This window comes from Candoia aspera, chromosome 4, assembly GCF_035149785.1.
Source record: "Candoia aspera isolate rCanAsp1 chromosome 4, rCanAsp1.hap2, whole genome shotgun sequence".
Taxonomy (NCBI): domain Eukaryota; kingdom Metazoa; phylum Chordata; class Lepidosauria; order Squamata; family Boidae; genus Candoia; species Candoia aspera.
This window is the reverse complement of record NC_086156.1, coordinates 74,258,569-74,284,311: the sequence shown is the minus strand read 5'-3', so window position 1 is coordinate 74,284,311 and position 25,743 is coordinate 74,258,569. Positions and strand designations below refer to the sequence as shown.

Genomic DNA, 25,743 nt, shown 5'->3' with positions numbered 1-25,743 from the left:
ATTGCCATTTGTGCTCTTCACAGGTGGCTTCTGACAAACGGAGTCAATGGAGAAGACACAAGTCGTGGTCATAGGATGCCTCATTTAACAACTGTGGGTGATTTGCTTAATGACCATGGTGGAAGTGAGGTTGTAAGTCCATCATGGTCATGTGATATCTCACTTAAGGACCGTGTTGCTTTGTGACAGAGTTGCTGGTCTCTGTTGTGGTTGTCAAGTGAGAACTACCTGTATGCTCTTACCCAGCTTTGGTACTGCCAAATTTACCATAGTAATCTGAGAGAAATGTCTTGGCTTCCCAATCATAGTGTCTATTAGAGAATCGTATTAACTTTTAAATGTCCTGCTCTACCATTGAAGCTTGTCTGAATAAAGGGTTTCCTGAGGAGATTGACAGATGACTATATCCTTCTTTTACTGGAGCATGAAAGCAGTGAGGGTAACATGTGGAACAGGAAGTGATATGTCTGTAAAACTGTTAATCAGCTTGAGATAAGACATTGGCTAGAGTCACCCTCATGGTCCTATAAATACAAACCTGAGCAGAGAAGGGAGGGATAGGAAGATGCAGGAAAAATAGAAAATGAAAAAGCTCAGATCCAGTTTTTTAAAACATTTCCCCACTTTGAACAACAACCACCACAACAACAATTCTTCATGGATTAGAGGGACTAAAAAGTATGTTGACTCCAGTTGTAACTACAACAAAATCATTCTAAAGATTTTGTACCAACAACAAAATAAATGAGCAAGTGGCAACATTTAACGATTATTAAAGCTGTGATTCAGCATGTGGATTATGGTTTCCTATCAAGAAAAAAGAACATATAATAGCCCAACGCAATCTAGCGGGGAACTAGACATAGGTCAGGTAGACATGGAACAGGAAATAGAACAGAAAATAATGAGTATTTAGATTCATCCAGAGGATAAACAGTCACTAGTGTTGACAGACATCAACACAATCAATACATGCCTACAAGTGCCCACAAGATAATGATTCTGATTCAGCAGCCATAATTACAGGATGGGAAAACCCACAGTAAGGATCAGGTGATGTGATCAGACCCCATCTCTCATATAAGTTGACAAGCTCAGGTCCTATGAAAGGGCACCAGGAATGGTAGTAAAGCACCGGAGGCACCCGTGGGCTACTTGGAGAAGTAGAATCAGAGTACAGGTTGGCCTGCATGGGACACTAAAGCCTGAACAGACAATCCTAACCAAGATGAGAATGAGCACAAGAGCTGCAGATAACCAATGTGCCCACTGAAGCACTGCTGCAGCTACAAGTCCAGCAATCAACCCAAGCTCTGTTTGAGTTACAGCTGACCCATGTAACATCTGGATTTAAACTTTCTGGATTTAAACAACTTAGAGATGTGCCACCATGCTGATCCTGTAGTTATAACCAGGAAAGGTACTATATCCCATGAGGTGCAGCATCACAGAAATACTTTGAGAGATTATTATTCCTGATAATTTGATTTTATTTATGCAAACACAACAACAACAAAAACCAGCTCTGGCCAATAAAAGTAACACCATCATGCACTGGTTGAGGAGAGACAGGCTGCCTGTGCTCACCCCTTCCCAGCCCCTCCCCTACTGTCAGGACCACCCAGCTGCCAATCAAACAGCAGAACTAGGCAGGCAGTGGCAGGGGAGGGGAGGGGAGGGGAGGGGAGGGGAGGGGAGAAATCAAGATTTCTACTTTGGAGCTTGATAGGATGAACAGGCAGAATAAACAGGGATTATTTTTAAACAAAATAAACAGACACCAAAAAGCCCAGGAGTAAAAGTAAAGAAGCCTAGCCAGAAATAAGCAACCACTAAGGTGAGGGCATAGTAAAGACTTTGATGGAGTAGAAAAAGAAGACGGAAATGAAAAAGATAAAAGATAGATTGGACTCTGTAGAAAAGGGGCATAGCTGTGTAGAGAGTGACAATAGGGATATACAGAGTTTAAGACAAAAGAAATACAGACCACTGCTTTCCTCAGACCGTGATCCCTTTAAAAACTAGAAAGTTTGAAACATACGACTCAGGTTAATGCTGAGATCTTTTATCAGCTTTTATTTTTTTCCAGCAGGAAGAGACAGTTGTCTCCCCACGTGGACAAAGTAATTGCAGAATGTACAACTTCAGGACATTTCCAACACTTCATCTCTTTCCTCGCTTTCAGCAGAACCTCCTATTTCCATATGTGGCAAGACTGTGCAAGAATTACAAAAACATTTAACCTAGTCATCCTAACATTGCTTGTCCAAATTAGCATCAATATTACTCTAAATTGTTGGTTCAACTCTGAATGTGTTGAAGCAAAAAAAAAAAAAGAGCACTTTTTGCCAGCAATAATTAGTGACCATATGTCCTTTATTATAAAGGACAGTCCTTTATTTCAGAAAGCTGTCCTTTACATTTATTTATTTTTCCAAAACTCACTTTTGTCCTTTATTTTGGTCATTTAATTTTTACTGTACAAATGGCACTACTTAATGCACAATCTTTCACATTCATGTGAAAAATATGGAAATCGAACTGTCTTTTTAAAATAAATTTACCTATACTGTTTGATTTTAGATATTTGTAATGGAATATGCATTTTTGTAAAGTTTTTCTTGGTTTTGCTCTTGAATTTTCTTTTGTAAAGCAAACTTATAAATATAAACAATTTTTTTTATCCTTATGAACCTCCTTCAGATTTGCCCTTTTTTCAGGTTTGTCCTTTATTTTTTCCAAGAAAATATGGTCGCTGTAGCTAGAATGCATATGGAATGAACACGAGAATACTAGCTACTCAGGATCTTAAGTAAAAAAAAAAAAGGCTTATGTAAGTAACTGCCTCAGTGCAAGGAAAGAGTTACTATGAAAGACAATTGGGCACAACTTTTTCAGGCAGTCAGAACAAAACTCTCAGCCTTATTTTAGCACCTGACTATAGAAAATCTGAGTTATGGATGACACAGTTAGACAGCTGTATTGATACATTTTTCCAGAAACCTGGGAAAGACATTTCAGTTAACTCTACAAGGACGAAGTACTGACTTATGAACGTCCCTGGCAGAATTTAGACAGCTTACCTGACTGGCCACCAATAATGTCATCACAGGTTGAGAATTTGATTTCTCAGTTAAGACTTCCGAAGGCTCCTGGGATATGATCTAATCCCGTTTGAGCAGATAAAAAACAACCCAGCAAGGTGCACTCCAATTTATCCTTGCTGTCCACATATATTGATATTCATAAGCATGGCCAGATCCCAAAGGGTTGGGAAATAGCAGTCATTGTTTTAAAAAGTTAGGAGGGATGACCCTACACATTCTATTCCCATTGGCCTGCCAAGTACAAGCAGCAAGCTTTACTCCAGGCACTTAATTCTACAAATTTAGGAAGAAGCTAGAACACAATCTTTTAGCAGAGCAGGACAGTTTTAGGGCAGGTTGATCCTGTTGAGGTTTTCCTACTAACAGATTAAGCTGCTGTTGTACCTAATCATTTTGGCCGGGTGAAAAGGTTGCAATTGATTGTCTTCTCTCACGTGAGTCATGCAAATCACCTGGGGGAGGAAACCTGCCCGGACTTGTTTTCTCACTTCCTCTTTTTTTCTCTGCCGGCAATGTAGCCAAGCAAGGCTTGCTCCAAAGGGAGCTAAGTCCTTTAAATGTTTTGCTTTTGTTTTTGCTTTCTGTAAATAAATTATTTTTATAGAAATGCTTGGTGTGTGACTTTGTTGACCTCTCCTGGGCTAAAGGCTTTCCCAGCATCTGCCAACAGATCCACCACAGATTAGTGCCTTGTCTCCAGCCCTTGAGAAATATTCTACAAGCACCACAGTCCTTAAACGCAGATTTTAGAGGCCACTTCAGCATTTTATTTTATTTCCTGAGTCACATTATGGGAAAAGTTAAAAGCCTCCACAATCGACCATCACTTGCTATTACGCATCCCCCCCACCCCGTCACTATCGCAGCATTTGCAGGGAGGGCAAGGGGTGTAGAATGAAAGCAGGATTGCATCATTGCAGTGCAAACCCTGCTCCTTTTGTACACATGCCATGATGTTGCACACATGTATGAAAAGGTTGGAGCTTGCAGCATGACACTGTAACAATGCTTTCATTGTTTTGACAAAAGCAGCAAGCTCCTAGAGATGTCCATGTGTCACTATATCCTTGAAAATCAGAGGCAGTCCTCAAAGACATTTCTCTACTGCCATTTTAACTTATAAATGTTATCCTAGGAAGGTACTTGACCTTGCCAAATGCTGATGCTACTGAGGGGAGGGTCCTTCAGTGTCCCTGAATCTGGAAATGGCTTTGCTAAGTGATCCCAAACAGTTTTCTGTGTGCGCTTTGGCGGCACATGTACTAAAATTAGAAACAGGTTTCTAATCAGCTCTCATCAGAGCATGGACTGTGCAATCCAGTCTAAGAAACTGAATATTTAGGCACTGTGTATGTTTGCGGCTGTGAGACATGTGGTAATCTGAATCTTCAAAGAATTTTGTTGGCTCTGCCTCATCACTTATATCACTGCCACTGGACCTCTCCCCTCCTGGGTTTTAATTGTCAGTGGAGAAAAAAGCAAGGAAGGTTTGACTATACTGTGCATATATTGAGTTTGGAAAAGCAACATTTGGTTGTGAAGTTGCTAACCCAGACCATTAGTAGTTCTAAATATCCTGAATCTCAGACCCTGAGGCTGGAGAGAAGCAGCATAACAGCTAAAATATAGTGCATCTGAAAGCTTGGGACTGGAATTTGAGAGCAAACTTGTGCCAACCTTAAGAAAATTCCCTGTCTCACGTGCAACATTCTCTTGGGATCATCTTCTGAGTGTTGCATGCCACAGCCAGCCTCCCTACTGTCCTTTCCTCCCCACCCAGTGGGCTGCTGAGGAGACCAAGATCATTTGGTCAGAAGTATGAAGTTGCAAAGAGGTTTTGAAATTCAGTTCAGAGACCTAATCTTAAAATTAGGTCAAGGGAGGTGAACTTTTGAGGGACAGTCAACTCAATTCTTTTCCTGAGGAATGCAGGAACTATTACTTAGGAATATTAGCTAATTACCCCAAGATTCAGGAGCAGAGATAAACCCTAAAGCTCAAACCCTAAGAACTGGTTTCTTTCTCATGAATCCAAACCAGAGTTTGGCACTCACTTTTTGATGGTGCAGGCATCGGGGCAGGTTGGGCACTTCTCACAGGTGTCTCCGTAAGAGCCAGGCTGAGTACAGACGCATTTCCCACAGGCACAGTATCCACGCCCCTGCCCACTGCACATCAGCCCATTGCTAGACATGCAGGTGTCAGTCCGGGTTGTACAGTTGCAATATGCTCCAGTCCAGTCGGGGTTGCAGGTGCAGTCTCCACAGACGCATTTCCCGTGTCCTACAGGCAAACAGTCATATGAAAATGGGTCTATATTGGAGCCTATGGAAGGGGAGGGGGAAGAAGGGGGCACTTCTCAGAAAATCTTACTTTTAATACTAAAACCTCAATTTTAGCATTAAAGGAACCAATCCCCCTCTACCTCCCCAACCTCCCTCCCCAAATACATGGAAATAAGACAAGCAGGGTAGTATACTTCATAGAGACCACTGGCCAATTTTATTTTCTGACCCTCTTCTGCCATACAGATAGTAATAACCAAAGATGCAAATATGCTACATTTTTGCTGGAGTATATAAAAAGTTCAGACTATGACAATGCTCGGAATCTACTTTCTTTGGACTATTTGTAAAAGTTTCTTATTTGTATTACTTTATTATAGACAATCCCCCCCCCCCATATTTTCTCCAAAGAATTCAAGGTTTCCGCCAAAGATCAGCTTCAAAGCATGTGGGGATTCCCTTCTGAAATTCAGAGCAGAACTGAACAAATTTCCCAGTGATTGGGGAAAAGACTTCTGTGACTTCACCAACTCATCTTCTGTTCATTTTACTCATATGGACAGAGCTGGGTCATATCCCAGGATACAGTATGTTTGTGTATGTGTGCATGAGTAATGGAAAATTAAAAATACAAAAAGGTTGAAAAGCCAGATCACTCAAGTGTGAAGGGGGAACCTTTTTGCCTATCTTGTTTGAGACATGCCAGACAACCATACTGTTGACACTGTCAACTTCCATCCACCCCAAACTTCTGTAATGATACAACAGGATCATTCATTTTAACAGCCCTGATAACACTCCAGAAAGGGTGAGATACAACTGTGAGTAATTTAACAATTCTAGATAGTGCAAAAATGTGTCTCTAGGACAGTATTTCTCAACCTCAGCAACTTTTAAGATGGGTGGACTTCAACTTCCCTAGCTGGCTGGGGAATTCTGGGAGTTGAAGTCCACACAACTTGAAGTTGCTGAGGTTGAGAAATACTGCTCTAGGATAAGGAAAGTTAAAGGCAACAAAGGGTATGTTCTTAACAGTTTACTTCAGTGTTGCCAAATACTAGGGCCTGCCCTTGCATACACTTTAAATGTTGTTCAGCTGTGCACTGAACCTTTGAAACTACCAAAGCAGTAAAGTCCTTAGAGTTGGAACATACTACACAATAATGGGAGGAAAGGTTAGAGGCCTCTATGAAAGGCTGCCATGAAAATAACCAGAGGAAATATTTTTCTTTCTGTAGTATTGCCTCCCAATACAAATTCCTGAACAGAGAAAGAGAGAGAGGGAGCACCATAACAGTCCCCTCCGCAGAGGACGATTGATAATGAAGACTGGTTAATAAGAAATTCCAGAGAGTCATGGGGGAAAGGGAGCTGAATGAGCAGCTGGCTGGAAAAAAAATCTCTAGTGACACCAGGAAAATATATATAGTATTAGGGAACAGGTTGTAAGTTTGTCACACACCTAAGAAATAATTACTTGTGTGGAATAAACCAGGAGACAATAGCTTTGTCAATAGATATTGAAGGGGAGGGTTGAGGCAAGTAGAACAACAAAAATAGATATGGATCTTGGAACCTTTACAGACATCTAGCTCAATTTTGGATTGTCATGCTGAATTCCACATCTCAGAATTAGATTTGCAAGCCATCTGACTGGACGTGCTCTCATACCCATTATTATCTAAAGCCCTATGTCTCAAAGAAATGTATTATAGTAGGAGAAGTCTTTTCCCAAACTCCATGCTAGGAACATCTTCATCTGGATGTCAGGCTGTTCTTAGAAGTGTACAGCAGTGTTTCTCAACCTTGGCCACTTTAAGCTGTGTGGATTTCAACTCCCAGAATTCCCTAGCCAGTATGCTGGCTGGGGAATTCTGGGAGTTGAAGTCCACACAGCTTAAAGTAGTCAAGGTTGAGAAACACTGCTGTACAGTAATAGCAGGGCCACTAAGGGGAAAAGGCAAACCTATTCAGAATCCACAATTTTTTGCCATATTTCCATGGCAACCAGTGCCCCTCAGCATCTTTCTCAGAGCAAGTTAGAAATGGTTGTGTGGCACTGTAGCAATCAGGAAGGGTTCTTGGGGAAAGCAAGTACCTTCTTTCCATTCGGAGTGCTAAGTTGCAACCCTGAGATTACTATGCACAGAACTGTGGCCTCCAGTTGTGTCCAGGTTGTTTATTATTAAACAGAAGAAGCCACGACTGCATGTTTCTCAATTCAGTGGAAAATGGAGGCCCAGACAAGACTTTGCAGCCCAGACCAGTTTTAACTGTTGTGATAGCCACTGAACAGGCTTAACAGAACAATAATGGTACAATAAGTTTCTAAAGAACAATGACTAAGTTGTGTGATGAGTACCTGGCCAGCCTGTTTTATCAATGTTTGAGAAACATCCTGAAATCCCACGTTGCACAATTGTATTTTACAGCATGTGCAGAAGTTTTCATGGAATGGAATGAGTTGTTGTTCTGGACAATAAGCATGTACAATTCCCCCACTTCTCAGAATCAAATCACAGCAATTGTTCCCTTTAACACTGAGTCACACAGACACAGCAGTCATGAGTTCCATACAGATAGCTGCCCCTAACAATTCTCTCCTGCTTTGTGAAAGCAAATTGAATCCTATCGGATCACCAAGTTAACAGTTGCCTTGCAGGAAGCAGTGCTTAACTCTTATTTTTTCCTAAGTAGCAAGTTTTAGCTTGCTTTTTGACCCATACACACAAACACAAATGCTTTTTGTAGCTCATACTAAACCAAGGTTGTTATTTAATTCTTTCTTAAGGAGTAGATTTTTCAGTTCCTGCTTGAACAGTTTTGGGCAAAGCACAAGCTTGATATTTCATGAAAAATTATATGAGTACATAGTTATTCCAACTTGCTCTGGCAAAACATGTATCTTTGCATCTGTATGTTTAAAGCTCCAATGATAAATGTCTGAGTTATCTTTCAGCCAGAAGGACAATGAATAAGCTGTAATATATTTATACTTCTGTTCTTACTCACAGCCTAGAAAAAAAATCAGAAAAATAAAAAGAGAGCACCTTATTTTTCAAACCGCATGTGATTATGCCATAAAACACCTGAAATATACCTCAGAAATGAGGAACCTTTGGCTCTCCAGACGTTGCTGAATTAACCCTCACAGCAGCTGTTATCAATTGGTTATACTGGCTGCTGAGGATGCTGTGAGAGATAGGTAAAGGTAAAGGTTTCCCTTGACATTAAGTCCAGTCGTGTCCAACTCTAGGGGGCGGTGCTCATCTCCGTTTCAAAGCCGAAGAGCCGGCGTTTGTCCGAAGACACTTCCATGGTCATGTGGCCGGCATGACTAAACGGAACGCCGTTACCTGCCTGCCGAAGCGGTACCTATTAATCTACTCACATTTGCATGTTTTCAAACTGCTAGGTTGGCAGGAGCTGGGACTAGCAATGGGAGCTCACCCCGTCATGTGGATCTGAACCGCCGACCTTCCGATCAGCAAGCTCAGCAGCTCAGCGGTTTAACCCGCAAGTTGTCCCTTAATAAAAATGTACGAGCCTATGTATTGGAGAGGTGTACCAAATACTAAAAAAATTTTTCCCCTACATACATGTGTGTGATGTCATGATATGCATACAAAAGGGGTGGCAGTTGCATTGTGATAGAGCAACATGGCTTTTGACCTCCTTGCAGATGTCTCTGGTCCCAGCTACAATTATTAGTTCTAAAGTAAATCTCTAAAAAACAGGCCACATTTTTGCAGGTGTGTTTTGAGAACACTGTAGCTTCCCAGGGTATACACACAGGCATGTTTGTCTCAGTGTCAGTTCTAATCAAATGGGCATTACAGGACTGCCTTCCTTCCTCTCCTAAAACCTGCCTACCTGTTTGAATGGAGGTGGGAAAAAAAAAGAGGGAGAGGAAAGAGTAAGATGGAACTACTAGATAGTAGGAAAGGTGGAAGTCATGATCTTCTTTCTCCCGTGGAGTCCTTGGTGCTATCTGAGCCTTGTTGTTTTCTTGCAGACGTTTCATTGCCAGACCAGGCAACATCTTCACCTTCTCTCTTCTCTCCCCTTCCCTTCCCTTCCCTTCCCTTCAATTTTTTATATTTTACTGTATTTAAACATTCTAATTAAAAAAAAAAAGAATGGAGGTGGAAAGGGAAGTTGCACGCTCTGGGAATAATAATTCTTTGCAGGTATGTTTGGCTCTTAGAAGACCATCCCAACCCTCAGGCTGACACCACTCACCTGAGCACAGCTCCCCTTTGAAGCGGACACAGGAGAAGTCATCGCATTCACAGTATTTGCCCGATATCCTGCCAAAGTCACTGCCGTAGCAAATGCATTGGCCACAGATGCATTCTCCCCTCTGGCTGCAAAGTGGTTGGCCCTGACTGGGGCTGCAGTTATCCTGCTGGGACGGGCCATATTCTTCTTCAGAGCACTCGCAGTGGGAGCCCAGCCGGCCTGGGTGGCAGCGGCACATCCCACATTCAAAAGTGCCATTCCCATTGTTACAGATCTTGCTGTTAGGCTCAGCGTAGTCCTGGCAAGCACAGTCACAATCAAAGTTCAACAGAACCGTCAGGCTGTCCTCAAAGCCCACTGGCTTGATGGTGAAAGACGTCTGCCGGTCCTTTGGGCAACTGCGGACCTTTGCTTCAATGCTGAAGCTCACCTGGGAAGAGGGTTTAGGAGGAAGAACTACTCAGATTCCATGTCAAGGGAACATCCTAAAAGTCCCATTCAGTTTAAATGTACACACACACAGAGAGGGAAAAAAACAGTCAAAGTACCGCATAATTCTTTCTTTGGATAGAGTTACTGGTTGCAAAATCAGCAGTGGGGAGCCACTTCATAGTTTGCTTGTAACATTAATGCACCTACAGCAGGCAATAGCACTTGTCAGCCTTGGCTGATCTGTGGAGGGTTAAACCTGGGTAGTATTTGGATGGGAGGCCACTAAGAAATCCAGGGCTGTCGGCTGGACAGCGAAGCACAAAACAACAACAACAAATCCTAGAAGAAGGCAGTGAGAAACCAATTCCACACTATTGCCAAGAAAACTGTATGGGTATCCTCATATGTTTGACTTTAATCAACCTAACACTAATAATAATGTATCTGTATTTATGTGTATTTATACTTATCTTTATATTATATTGTAGTGTTTTTAGCAATTTGTCATTTTATCATCTATAAGCCACCCAGAGTCGCTGCATGTGAGATGGGCGGTAGAGAAATATGACAAACAAACAAATAAATAAATAAAGGAAGATACACTCCTCCATTTCAGGGGGAAAATTTGTGGATGGAAAGAAAATGTTCAACTGTTGCTCATCCCCACATCCCTTCCCCAAACCATTTTCAACTGCTTTTTTTTTTTTCCTGAGTTGGGCTCCAAGATCATAAGCAAGCCAGGCTGAGATGGTGAGAAAACAATCTCTGCCGAAGGGTCATGTAGCAGACAGCAAAAACCAGTTATGTATTTCTATTCCTGTAGTAACCACTGACTGCTGCATTTGTTCCCATTCCTCACTTCAGTCTATAGAAAGTAGGGAACAAGTATGTGCTGGCTAATATGAAATCTTGGCTTTTCTTCTGCTATATCCGCTTTCTGCTATAGCCATCCTCATCTAGCACAGACAGACAGATACAATGTACAAAATTTCTAAATTTGCAGAAATGCATTTTCTCTTCACTATCTACCCACAGCACTCTCTTTCTCACTTTTCCCTGGTCTCCCAAGGGAAAAGCCACGTACAGAAGGAGAGGCTAAGATGCTACGGGCACAAGTGAATGTCTCCTTCTCTAGCATAACTCAGCCTCTCCAGCAGGAAGAATCTTCTTACAATGTGCATTCACTCTGGGAAGAGGAGACAACATGCCTAGGACTTTAAGGTACATGTAGCCCACCCAAACAACAATGCTTATTCATTTTAGCTTTGAGTCTGAGCAGGGGTTATTCTGCAAAGAGAGATTCCATTTTCCCAAAGTCAGGGGTCCTCTCCCTAAAAAATTCCAATTCATCCAGTGGTCATTTTCTGATCGATCACCCTGGAAATAGAGACAAAAACCCAGCTTGGTAGTAGAAAGGTGTATTTTCTATTCAAGGAAATGTTCCTTTAAAAAAACACACCTTGGAACAAAACCTTATACTAAACATTTCTCAGACCTTTTGTGGGGTTAATCTTTAACCCTACAGAGTGTTTGCTACACTGGCAGTAGAGTGTGACATTCCTCTTAAAAGTGATGGGAAATCATCATGCTAATTGTAGCTTTAATTGCAACTCTCTACAATTGTTATTGCCTTATTATGGTGCCCCCATAACTCACTGTATCCCCGATCTTGAGTCCAACACAAGACTTAACTCCAGGAATAACTTCATTCTCCAGGCAGGTGGCATTAAATGAGAGGGACAATTCCTCTGGGAGATTACGGACTTCTAGTTCAACCTTGGAACGGATTTTCTGTGGAAGGAAATGAAGATAAAGAAATCAGCCTCCATCTAGTTGTGCAGTGCCACCCCATCTAAAAACCCAACTAGTCTTCCCAGTTTGAAATCTGTCAGGCTCCAACTCTTCTTTTTTTTTAAATCATGGCTCCAGTACCTCCTTCTCTCTACCTAAGTTAGTGAGAGTGGATGTAGATCAGTTGGGAGGAGTAGTTCAGTTGAGCAAGTAGGCTTGAACCAAAGAAAAAATAAATAGCATTCTGTGGCAGGGGAAGCTAATGGAAAAAGCAATTGGGTATGGGTGGGAGTTTGTAAAAGAAGGCAGTAACAATTCCAGTGAGAAAAAATTGGGGACAGTAGAAAAAGCCAATGTAGCTGTATAGAAAAGAACAGAAAACAAGAAAGGGGACATCTAGGTAGCCCAGAACTGTAGACATTGTCTTGAGGAGTCTAAAGCTCGGCTGGAGCTGATGTTGGCAAAGGATGCTAAGAATAACAAAAAAAAGCTTCTTGGATATGCCCCCCAGAAAAGAATTAGTACAACAGCTGCTCTGTGAAGATGGTAAAATGCTAACATGTAGCGAAGAAAAGGCAGAGCTACTCAACTACTATTTTGGTTCAGTGAAAAACATCTTGGAATAGTAGTTGTTTATACCAAATATGAGTCAGCAGTGTGATGTGGCTGCAAAATAAGGCAAGTGCAAAATAAGGCTGCCTTAACAGAAGGAGTGTTTCCAAATCACAGGAAGCAATAGCTCCACATTGCCCTATGGCAATCAGACCTTTAATACTGTGTTCCATTCTGAATAGTTGAAGGGGGATTCAGACCATGGGGATGAACAGGTAGCATGGGGCAAAGGAAGGCAAATGGCATCTGTGTCATTTTATAATGCAAGTGATGTGTTATTTCCTCTGATGCAAGTATGTGTCACAACTGACACAAACCACATAATTGTCTCATTTGCTCAGTGATGTCATGATGCATATGTTATCATTTTGATGCCATCATGGCTTGTAGCAGAGCCCTATGATTCAGACAAACTAGAACAGGTTCAGTGAAAAGCAATGGGGATTATCAGGGGTCTAAGAACTAAGTCTCATGAAGAGAGATGGAAGGAAATGGGAATGTATAATCTTGAGAAGACAAGGCTGAGGAGATATATGACAGCGCTCTTCAAATACCTTAAAGGAGAACCTGTTGAAAAATCTGCTCTCTCTCATTTTAGAGTATAAAACACTGAATAATAGATTTGTGTTACCAGGGATGCAGATTCCATCTGAATGTAAGGAAAGTCTTCCTAACAATAAGAACAGTTCAGTAGTGGAACCAGTTACCCAAAGATGTTCTAGACTGCTCTTCACTAGATATGCTGAAGCCATCTGCTGAGGATGCTTTGAATTCCTGTAACAAGTAGGGATTGGATTCATTATCTAAATGGCCCCTTCCAGTTCTATGATCCTATGAAATCAAGGTTCAGACTGCTCAGCCATGAAGTTCCTAATGTGGCTTTCTGTAACTCAGTATCTCTCAGCTGACCTCCAAGGATAGGAATCATAACTATTAAAAGGAACAGTTCAGTGATTCAGTCAGCATAAAGCAAGAGAGCCAGTTTGGTCTAGAGCTTAAGGCACCAGTCTAGAAATCAGGAGACTGTGAGTTCTAGTCCTGCCTTAGGCTCAAAGCCAGTTGGGTGACCCTGGGCCAGTCTCTCTCTTACTCAGCCCTAGGAAGCAGGCAATGGCAAACCACTTCCAAAATCTTGCCAAGAAAACTGCAGGAACTTATCCAGGCAGTCACCAGGAGTCAAGGCTGACTCAGAGGCACCCCCCAAAGCAGGAGATGGATTCAATGCTAACAGATAAGGAGTACAAAGGACACCTTCTCTATGGGGGTTTTAGTGTGTAACTGGGGCTTTATGCTGTCTACATTTCTGTATTATATCCAGTTCTGCATAAATAGTTATATAGCTATCCTGCTGCTGTACTCAAAAGATGGCAATGCCAGAAGCTTTAAATTAAAGGAAAGTAGCCCAGAAGCCCTTAACAGGGCTTCACTGTCCACATCAGATGTATTGGGAACATAATTTTGTTTTAGCAAATCTAAGAAGGCCACAATTCAAGAACAGGAAAAGGAAATGCATGGGAAGACAATGCAGAAAACTCTCAACTGCAGTGATTTATCAGTTATTTTGTCTGGCTTTTCTTTAAAAAAATGACTGAACTAAAGATATAAATTCCAGACAAAATTACTAGAGTTCTTTCGTTTGTTTACCTTTACTGCCTTATTAAAATTTATCTTCCTGAGTAATTTTCCAATATTTCCAAGGCTTTCGCATTGCTTATTCCTATCATTGTAAAATTGCCCCCCATTTGCAGCTCCATCCATCCCCTAAGTTAGAAGGCTCTACATTGTATCATGACAAATATTAGCCAGGCAGTTGGCTGGGAAGTATAGGCTGTGGCTCTAAATACTTAGCTATGACCAGGTGTATCTTTGGGTGGGGTCAAAAAAGTCAAGATGGCATCTGTGACCATGTGATCAAAGCTACATCCCTTTTTGTGTATGTCACACATACAATACTCATTAAAAAGGTGGGGTTACAGTTGTACCCCTCCCCCACAGACTTTTTTATCTGCACCCCCAGACACCATGATATAGTATTTTGGCATCCCCAGAAGTTACCTTTTGTGCCTACAGTATGCGGTTGGACAAATTCTGACATTAACACAGTGAAACTTGCACACATTACTCTTCATGGACTCACCCCATAGGAATCCAAAATGAGCTGCAAAACATTGCTTGAGTCCTTTGACAATGTTCCTACAGTGGTGCCTGGGAGCAACTCGCTGTAGTTCTGAAGAGAAAATAGCAGAGATTTCCCTTAAATGGACAAATGCAAGCTAAGAAAATTGGGATAAGATTTTTCTATGTAAGACTATTTTAAAATTATTTTTGAAAAGTTTTAAAAGGGAGCCAGCACCCTCCCCCTCCCCCCTCCTCCCATCTCTTGTATAGTTCCTAGATTTTTAAAAAAATAAACAATGGCAGAAAAGAAAACAGCAGCCCAGCATCTGGATAACCTTTTCTTGTTTTACCTTTCCAATCCCACAATATTCCCTAACCAAAATGTGGATCAATGTGTCCTCTTACCTGGTAGAGACCCACGATGTCCTGAGTCACTGCAAAAATCAAGTTAATGTTTTTCTGTGAGAGTTTATCTGTCATCAGGCCAAGGGATGGGTAATCCTTGGGAAGAAAAGGCAAGAGAGGCAAATGAAGAATCTGCTTGCGTATCGCTGCATAGGGAAAAATCACAGCTGGAAATTGGCTGTATGTGGAACCTGGAAATATGCCGCTTACTAATTATTTTATATACTGTATCTAATTAAAACACGTGTATCTCACCTTTCTAAGTTAGTAAATAAATGCAATTTACTTTAGACAGGGGAAATTACTGCTCTTGAGGACACTGTTAAAATTAGGGCAAAGCTTGCTTTCTCCATGGGACAATGAATGGTCTGGTCTCAGTTACAGGATTATCCCTGAGGATGCAGTGTGTCTCTGTGCACAGCATATCCTCCAAAAAGAAGCTTCAGACTGTGTCATTGTTCAGAATTTGCTGAGAGCCTAAGCCAGCAGTGGGCCACCATCTGTCATGAGTGCCGTTGAGCTAAAGTCATCAGCCCAATGGCACTCATGACAATGACAAGGAAATAAGTGAAGGGGCACAAGTTAAGTAGCCATCAACCCACAACGACTAACGGCTAACAAACAATAGCTAAACGAGTCACGGAGCCACCCAAGCCATCAGCGGCAATACAACGGGGATCGCCCAGCTGAAAGCAATCAGCAGAAGAATGGAAACCTGAGGATGGGCGATCCTGGAAACCCTCAACCAATGGCAGGGCAACGCATGGGACAAAGGGGGGTGACGTGACCGTGAGCGAGGGGGCGCTGACCGGCGCGGGGTATTTAAACCCCGCACCGGCGCGCTCCTGTCACTCTCAGCTTTTTTCTACCAACGTTGTACCTACCCTGAAATAAACCAGAGCCTGCTTTGCAAACCAGTGTCTGAACGTTATTCAGAGGTAGGCAGCGCATGACATAAAGCTGAGAGTCATAAACTCAGCCTCGCCGAGCCCCACCGGACGACAACGAGCCGCGGGAGGAGTAGACGGCGAGAAGACCAGCAAGATGAGGCCGGAACGGCGCGGGCAAGGAGGGCGAGCCGCGCGGCAAGAGACAGAGGAGGACCGACCGAGGCCAGAGGCACCGCGGACTCCCGGAGCCATGGACGCCCACCCCACCCGACCCGAGCCTCAGCTCCAACCCCAAGGGGAGATGGCGACGGAGGCAACCCGACCGCGGGAGGGAGCAGCACGACTTCCGAAACCAGCGGAGGACCCCGCGCCCCACATCGCACCCCAGCAACGGGCGTGGAGCGACAGCCCCACGGTGCTCAACACGGAGGAGGACGACGGAGACACCCATCAGACGGAGGAGGAAGCGGACCCGCGGCGGAGGGACGATGAACCCCACCGGCAACCCACCCCCGAGGACGCGCCAACGGAACCGGCCCCAGCGGCGGCGCGGGCTGTGGACGAGGAGGCACGAGCTGAACTCGCGGCCATGCGGGCTCAGCTGACGGAACTCCGGACCATGCTCCAGGCGCTTATGCCCCCCGCGCCACCCAACGACGTCCCCGCACAAGCCCACACCCCGAGCGAAGCACCGAACCCACACGGGCCAGCGGAGAGCCAGCAGACGGCACAGGCGGCCGACACCACACCCCGGGAAGCGAGAGGCGGGGCCGCGCAAAACGCCCGGGCCCCAAAGGACTTCCCCATCTTCTTCGATGGGACCCCCTCAAAACTCTCGTTTTTCGTTACCAACGCTAGGGAGTTCATGGGGAGGCACGGACACTCCTATGACTCCGAGGCCGACAAGATCGCCGCCGTGGCGATCAAACTCCAAGACAGGGCGGCGGACTGGTACGTCCAACTGTACGAGTCCAGCTCCCCCGCCCTCGCCACCTTCCCTGCTTTCATCAAAGAGATGAAAAACTACTTCGAAGACCCCCTAGCTAAAGTACGGGCGAAAAGCGCACTCCAGAGACTTAAACAGGGCACACGCACGGTCCCTGACTACGCCCTGGAGTTCAAAGCCCTCGCGGGAAAAGTCTGCGACTGGTCTGAGACCACCCTGCTGGAAATCTTCAAAAGGGGGCTCAACCGCGACGTTCTCCAATGGGCCCTCTACCGCGACGACCCAGAAACGTTACACGGGTGGATCCACCTCGCGGGGAAAGCCGAACACGCGCACCGCACCTTCCTTATGACAACCACGGAAGACACAAACTACGTCGGGAAAAAGGTACCCGCACCACACGGGGGGATGGCCGGCCCCATATACCCAAAAAAGAAGTTCAACCAGGAGCCCTGCGGGAGGTGTGGCAAATTAGGGCACAAGACGGCGGATTGCTTCGCCAACCGACCGCCGACCAGCGCGCCCAAGCCCGCCCCGAAAATTAGCCCCAAACCACCCAACCCGGGGCCGCCCCCTCACCGCCGAATGACCGTGGCCACAGCGACACCGGAAGAGGGCTGGGACGCTTACTGGGGAGAAGAGGACAATACCGACCCCGACCAGCCGGCGGGAAATGCTCCCCGCCTGCTCTGAGACGCGTGGCGAGGCAGGCGGTGGGACAGCAACGCGGACCACCTCAACGAAACGACAAAAGCTCCGTAATAATGGCAGCAATTCAACTCTCTGCCGGCAACGGAGCCACCACGGCCGCGGCACTAGTGGACTCGGGGTGCTCAAAAAACCTTATCCACCCCGACCTAGTCGCCAAACTCGACCTCCGCTGCTTCCCCCTCCCCACGCCGCTGGCATTCCACCAGCTGGACGGCTCTACAGCGGGAGGGAAACCAGCCACGCTACAAACCGAGCCGGTCACCCTGCAAATGGGCACTCACACCGAGCGCACATCGTTCGTAGTCACGCCCATCGGACGGCCCATTGCAGTCCTGGGGATGCCATGGCTCGCGAAAAACAACCCGCGGATCAACTGGGCGACCCGCACCTTCACATTCGGCGACGGCAAGTATCGAGCACCAGTACCAGCTGGCAAAAGCAACCCCACGGTAGGACGAGCGGAGGCGACCACACAAGACAACGCCGCTACCACAGCAGACCTACCGGAACAATACGCCGACTTCTCCGAGGTCTTCGGAGAGGCAGAGGCAGACCAACTACCCCCCCACCGCAAGACGGATTGCCGGATCGACCTACTGCCCGACGTCCCCCTACCTAGACCAAAGATCTATTCGATGACCCCGAAGGAGATGGCAACCCTCCGGGAGTTCATCGATAAAAACCTAGACAGGGGATTCATAGAGCCAGCATGCTCACCGGTCGGAGCCCCCGTCTTATTCCGGGAGAAGAAAGACGGGACCCTACGGCTCTGTACCGACTACCGGGGCCTAAACGCGGCTTCCCTGTCCAACAAATACCCCTTACCCCTGGTGAAGGACATGCTCGCCCACCTGTCCACGGGCAAAGTCTTTTCCAAATTGGACCTGCGCGAGGCGTACTATCGCATCCGAATCAGGGAGGGGGACGAATGGAAGACGGCGTTTAACTGCCCCCTAGGCGCTTTCCAGTACAAGGTACTGCCCTTCGGACTCGCGGGGGCCCCTGGGGTGTTCATGCAGCTCATCAATGAGGTACTGCATGAACATCTGTTTAAAGGGGTCCTGGTCTACATCGACGACGTCCTTATTTACACAAAAACATACGAGGAACACGTAACCTTAGTCAGGCAAGTCCTCGACAAGCTCAGAAGGGCGCAGCTCTATGCAAAGCCCACAAAGTGCGAGTTTCACAAAGAGCGCCTAGACTATTTGGGGTATCGAATCTCCGGGGACGGCATCGAAATGGACCCCGCAAAAGTCGAAGCGGTACTAAACTGGGAGCGGCCCCGCAACAGACGGCAACTACAGAGCTTCCTGGGATTCGCGAATTTCTACAGGTCCTTCGCCCGGGGGTTCGCTGAGATAGCCCTCCCCTTAACGGACCTCCTCAAAACCAAAGGGGTGGGGGACACCCGACGCGCCAAGAACCCAGGCACAGTGCTGAATTGGACTCCCGCGTGCCAGACCGCATTCGACAAGCTGAAAGCGCTGTTCACGACGGAGCCAATCCTCGCGCACCCGGACCCAGAACGGCCGTTCGTGGTCCAAGCCGACGCCTCAGACTTCTCCCTGGGAGCCATCCTGCTACAGAAAGACCCCACGGGACTCCTGAAACCATGCGCCTACCTGTCAAGGAAGTTCTCCGAGACAGAAAGGCGATGGCACGTCTGGGAGAAAGAAGCCTTCGCGGTGAAATCGGCACTAGAGACATGGCGTCACCTACTCGAGGGAGCCACCCAACCATTCGAGGTCTGGACGGACCACCGGAACCTCGAGGCCCTACGAACGCCTAGACGCCTTAGCCCAAAACAGGTCCGATGGGCCCAATTCTTCAGCCGCTTTGATTTCCAGCTGAAGTTCATGCCGGGCAAGAAGAACTTCCTGGCCGACGCCCTCTCCCGGCTGCCCCAAGACGAAGAGCCCGCCCCAGACACCATTGGGACGGTCCTATCCGCCTCGCAACTGGGGATGGCCGTGACCACCCGAAGCGGCGCACGGAGGCAGCTCGACGCTACGGCGCAGCCGACGGCGGGACAACCGGCGACGGAAAGAAGCCAACCGCAACTACCAGGGGGAATGCGCACGGACCTCGCCGCCGCCCTCAAAACCGACCCCTGGTTCCTGGCAAACCCCGACAAGGTAACGATGGCGCAAGACCTGGCATGGGGGGAAGGCAGAATCTACGTCCCGGACTCGCAACGCCAGGCGATCTTGCATAGGTCACACGACGCCAAGCAAGCGGGACACTTTGGGTTCCTCAAGACCCTACACCTAACACGGCGCCAATTCTGGTGGCCCGCGCTCAGGCGAGACGTAAAAACCTACGTGGCGTCCTGCCCAACGTGCGCTAGGGCCAAACGGGCACCAGGCAAACCCGCGGGGCTATTGCAACGGGTGGCAGAACCCTCCCGCCCATGGGAGGAAATCTCTATGGATTTTATAGTGGACCTCCCACCCAGCCAGAAGAAAACGGCCATTTGGGTGGTGAAGGACTACTTCTCAAAGCAGGCCCACTTCATCCCCTGCACGTCGGTCCCATCCTCACAACAACTAGCCAAACTCTTCCTCATCCACGTGTACAGGCTACACGGATGTCCCGCACGTGTGGTGACCGATAGGGGCACACAGTTCACCTCCAAATTCTGGCGGGCCTTCCTGAAGCTGACGGGGACCCAACAGGCCCTATCTACGGCTTGGCATCCGCAGACGGACGGAGCCACTGAGGTTCTTAATGCCACCTTAGAGCAATTTATACGATCATATACGAACTACCACCAAGACGACTGGGCTGAACTGCTCCCGTTCGCCGAAGTCGCATACAACAACGCCGTCCACACGAGCACGGGGAAAACCCCGTTCGAAGTAGTCTCGGGGCGCGACTTCGTCCCCATACCGGAGCTACCTCAACCCCCGGAACCCCAGGTGGACGCCTGCGACTGGGGACGGAAGATCGCGGAAGCATGGCCAGTAATCACGGCGGCGCTGAAGGAGGCACAGGCCGCTTACAAAGAGCAGGCCGACAAGCACCGGCGCCAACAACCGACGTTCCAGGCGGGGGATATGGCCTATCTCTCCACCAAGTTCCTAAAGTCAACCCAACCCTCGAAAAAACTGGGGCCTAAGTACATCGGGCCGTTCCGAGTCACGCAAATAGTGAACCCGGTAGCAATACGCCTGGACCTGCCACACAACCTCCGGAGACTCCACCCGGTGTTCCATACCAGCCTCCTAAAACCGGCAACCACCTCCCGATGGCACCCAAGCACGCCACAGCCCGCACCGCTAATGATCGACGGGCAACACCACTTCGAGATCAGGGACATCCTCGACTCCCGCAAGCAACGAGGAACTCTACACTATCTGGTCAGGTGGAAACACTTCCCCCACCCGGAATGGGTGGCGGCGCACAACGTTAACGCGCCTGACCTGACCAGAGCATTTCACCGGGCATACCCCGACAAACCGCAATCAAGGTCAGCAAAACCAACCCCCCCCCCGCAGGCCTCCCCCCGCCTCCCGTGCCCCAAGGGAAAGGGCCCCCCCCAAGCCCGCGACTTGGGTGGACCTTCCCCCCCCCGGGACTCACTCCCCCCGCCCTGGGCCCACGGGGTGGTGACAAACGATCGCCAGCACCCTCCCCCCGCCCCCCGGCCGCGGGGGAGTGGCAAGCAAGTCAACAGGGCAACCTGGGGGCAACGCCCAGGAGACACAACAAAGGCGACGCACTCTAAATAAGAAAAGAAGGGCCCTACCTGGAGCTGAGCAGCACCCGACCAGCCACGCCTCTCACCTCGCCGAACTGAGCCAAACAAACAGGGTGTGGTTGGAGCATGCGCACGCCAGGTCAGAACCCGAGCATGCGCACCATGGACACACCCTGGGAAGGCACGTGGTAGAGGGAGGAGCAAAGGGAGGGGCGACAACTACTCCGGCGGGAACTTTGAAAAAAAAAAAAAAAAAAATGTGGCGTTTTGACAGCTCCACGGGGAAAACCAAGAAAACCGGGGGAGAACACTATTCGAAAAGGGGGCAGTATGTCATGAGTGCCGTTGAGCTAAAGTCATCAGCCCAATGGCACTCATGACAATGACAAGGAAATAAGTGAAGGGGCACAAGTTAAGTAGCCATCAACCCACAACGACTAACGGCTAACAAACAATAGCTAAACGAGTCACGGAGCCACCCAAGCCATCAGCGGCAATACAACGGGGATCGCCCAGCTGAAAGCAATCAGCAGAAGAATGGAAACCTGAGGATGGGCGATCCTGGAAACCCTCAACCAATGGCAGGGCAACGCATGGGACAAAGGGGGGTGACGTGACCGTGAGCGAGGGGGCGCTGACCGGCGCGGGGTATTTAAACCCCGCACCGGCGCGCTCCTGTCACTCTCAGCTTTTTTCTACCAACGTTGTACCTACCCTGAAATAAACCAGAGCCTGCTTTGCAAACCAGTGTCTGAACGTTATTCAGAGGTAGGCAGCGCATGACACCATCTCACTTTGAACAGAGAATCTAAGAAGGTCAGAGGCAATGGGAAGACTCTGGAATTTATGAGTCCCTTTCTTCCAGGTTATAAAGCTCCACTGACTACCTAAGCCCTCTGCATTCTCATGCCATCCTGTCCTTCAGTAACGCTACTGCCATCTGAAAGCCCTAGAAACAGTAGGACAAGATTTGACTCCTCAGGACCAACTCTTCTTTATCATCACCAGGACAAGAAAAGCCGCAGAGACAAGTACTCTGGGGCAGCTAATGAAGGAGGATCAGCAATATAACCGTGGTGAAGACAGAATAAGCCTCTTATATTCCTTCAATTCCATTATAAAGTCATTCCATTATTTTACTGAGTGAGAAAATAGTTCAGCTGGAAGTTAAGCGGAAATGGCAAAAGCAGCATTATTTACCAGGAGCAAGCACATGGACAAACATGGAGTCACACTACTGTTCGTAGTGCTAGTGGTTAGTATACAGATAACCATTCTGTTTGAAAATTCCAGACTTATCCAGTAGTCTAGCTTATCTGGAGGACACCAGACAGGGAAGGCTAAGCTAATTTATAAGCATTCCAGATCACACAGAGGAAGCCAACCTAAAGCGCACGGTATTTTAGCCAAATGTACCATCAAATGTAGTGGAACTGTTTCTGTAGCTATCTTAATCCCAGTCCTGTGGCTATGAGATGTTACCCTTACCAGTTTGGTGGAAGCTTCATAGAGGTTATCGCTGTTCATGTGGCATTCCCCGTCATTAGGTGTGACAATTCCAGCCAGTCTCCCATCTAAAGCAATGTGGGTCTTGGCATCTGTAGTGAAGACCAACAAGTGGGAGGCATCAGGTCTCCAGCCAATTTTGTCCTGTAAGAAAAGAGTCTCCATGATATGCTTAAAAAAAAAGAAAAAAGAAGCAAAACTCACAAAGAAGTCCACAAAGATATTCCCAGCACCTATCAGTGGAAATTAGTTAACTCTTCAAGGCTGGGATAGATAATGGTGGAAAAGAAGTGGTGCAGGGGGCTGACACATGCCTTTTTAAAAATTTTATTTATTTATATTATCAGTAAAAGGTAACGGTAAAGGTTTCCCTTGACATTAAGTCTAGCCGTGTCCAACTCTAGGGGGCGGTGCTCATCTCCGTTTCAAAGCCGAAGAGTTGGCGTTTGTCCGTAGACACTTCCACGGTCATGTGGCCGGCATGACTAAACGGGACGCCGTTACCTGCCTGCCAAAGTGGTACCTATTAATCTACTCACATTTGCATGTTTTCGGACTGCTAGGTTGGCAGGAGCTGGGACTAGCAACGGGAGCTCACCCCGTCATGCGGATTCGAACTGCCGACCTTCCGATCGGCAAGCTCAGCGGCTCAGCAGTTTAACCCGCAGCGCCACCGCGTCCCTTCTTTATTATCAGATTCAATTGTAAAAAACAATAAGGATCATATAATAAAACAAAATGTAAAAAGCCACAGTGCAAAACAACAACATAGATACACATAACTGGTGGAAGGAAAAAAGGCAGCGTTCACCCAACAGGTCACCCACTCCCACCCTCAGTACCTGGGGAGAAAAACCCAGATTTTTGCAGGCAGGCAGGCAGGCTGACTCTTGGGGTGGGGGATGCTCCTCCTATCCCTTTAATTACTACATATGACAGGCTAAATACGGTTGACCTCTGAAAACATACAGCTGACCGACGTTCAGGAGACAAAGCAACTTAGGCCTCTTTGAATGCCCCCAATGGGGAATCCAACCAACACCGCTTCACACACTTAATTGGCACCACACATGCATGATCTGTTGAGAAATTCTTCTCAATCCCCATAACCTGGTTGACCATGATATGGACTGGCTCTTACACCACAGACAACTGCTTGGATGATGGCATCAAATCCTCCTTCAGGTGCATCTCGATTCTTAGACACGCTTTGCTTCTTCACCTCCTCATTGAAACGCCTGACCTCATCTGTGAGCGCTAGGACATGCTTGTAGCCAAACATTGGCAGACAGTGGTCGTTTGGTGGGTTCAAGCTAAAAGACAACAGATAAAGCTCAGGAAAGGGAATAGGAAACTAAAAACCCAGGGAAGTCCACAGAAATTAGCATAGCCATTGGCCTCCAGTTTCACTCCCTCCCAGCTACACAACCCAATCAATTTCTCCTGAGCTGAGATGCAGACACAGGTTCCTTAACCCAACTCTTTCCCTCCGTCACAGTATTTTCCAACATCAGATGGAAGTTTGGCACTGCTCTCATTAGATACATTAGCTGTTCATTGCCATGAGAGTCAAGGATAAGTAGATGAAATAGCTAAGGAGGAACGCAGCTACTACTTACTCTGGAGAAGAAAAGATTAGCAGCACAGCCCTATATGTGTAGGAAGTAAATCCCAATGAATTTAGTGGCATATCTAGGACTAGTGAATCATGTTTGTAGTAAGTGGATTATTTTTTAATAAGCATGGTTATAGACTGCTAGCCATGATGATGAAAAAAGGATGAACCGGGGGAGGTATTAGGTGGTTAAACATTCTTCATGGCATCAAAAATAAACTCCATGACTTACATACTTGCATCCAATGTCAGGATACAGGTATGGAAGAGTGGGGCTTCCATTATGATGTCATGACACATGGTTCATTCTTTTTCATCATTGTGGCCATCAGTGGATGCCTATGCTTATAAGTATAATGCAGGAGGACAATACTGTTGATGGATGGTCTTTGCTGGGCTTCCAGCTCCTCCAAACCAAAGACTCATATCTATTAGAACTGCAAGAGGATTACATACCACCATTTCCAGTATTAATAGTTTCATGAAAGATGGCTCACCAAAAAAATGAATGTGGGGAGGAAGGACTACTGCAATGCACTCTACATGGGGCTGCCCTTGAAGAGCATTTGAAAGCTTCAACTGGTGCAGAATGCAACAGCACAAGTAGTCAATATCATTGGTTACTTGGCACATATAACACCACTACTTTGTGAGCTGCATTGGTTGCCACTGTGCTTCCAGGTGCAATTGAAGGTGCTGGTTGCCACCTTTAGAGCCCTTCATGGCTTGGGACCAGGTTACTTCAGGGACCATCTCTCCCTGGTAGTTTCTATCCATCTGATCCAGTCCAGCAGGATGGGCATGCTTCAGGTCCCATTGGCTAAGGAATGCCAGTTGGCGGGGAAGAGAAGGTGTCCCTTTTCTCCCTGCCCTCTGGAACATTTTGCCTCTGAAGATCAGGATGGCCCCAACCCTGCTGGCCTTTCATAAGGCCTTAAAGATCTGGTTCTGGGCCTGGGCCTATGGCCCTGAGTGTGTGAAGGGACCCATCTCCTAGTTGTATTAGTGTTGTTGATTGTAATGTTTTCCTCAGCTGCTATGCATTTGAATTCTTGTATTTATGGTGGTAATTGTTTTTTATTTTTACTTGATATTGCTTGCTGTCCAGAGTCACTTGTTGAGATGGGCAGCTATACAAATTGGTAATTAAATTAAAATAAAATAAAACTCACATTTCCACATGCCACTCCCTAGAGTTTACATGATATTGAGAAAGAAATATTTTGTTCTGTCTGCACATATTTAAGGAACAGGAATACACATTTGGCAATCTTCAGAACTCCAGATCATAAACTTTTGCATTAGAGATAGGGAATCTGAGGTGTTTGAGATACTTCTAGACTGCAACACCCTTCATCTCTGACCTTTGGCCAAGTTGGC

At 46.6% G+C, this 25,743-nt stretch overlaps 1 protein-coding gene across 1 annotated transcript in view; it reads right to left on the bottom strand.

Annotated features, from left to right (window-relative positions):
• Positions 1-25,743, bottom strand: part of ITGB3 (integrin subunit beta 3) — a 65,920-nt gene that overhangs the window by 12,043 nt on the left and 28,134 nt on the right. Inside the window, exons 5-11 of the mRNA XM_063300567.1 lie at positions 23,890-24,061; positions 22,731-22,892; positions 14,993-15,088; positions 14,607-14,696; positions 11,723-11,857; positions 9,635-10,064; positions 5,162-5,390 (exon numbers count right to left, since the gene is read on the bottom strand). Coding sequence (XP_063156637.1) covers positions 5,162-5,390; positions 9,635-10,064; positions 11,723-11,857; positions 14,607-14,696; positions 14,993-15,088; positions 22,731-22,892; positions 23,890-24,061 — 1,314 coding nt within the window. The remainder of the gene's footprint in view (positions 1-5,161; positions 5,391-9,634; positions 10,065-11,722; positions 11,858-14,606; positions 14,697-14,992; positions 15,089-22,730; positions 22,893-23,889; positions 24,062-25,743) is intronic.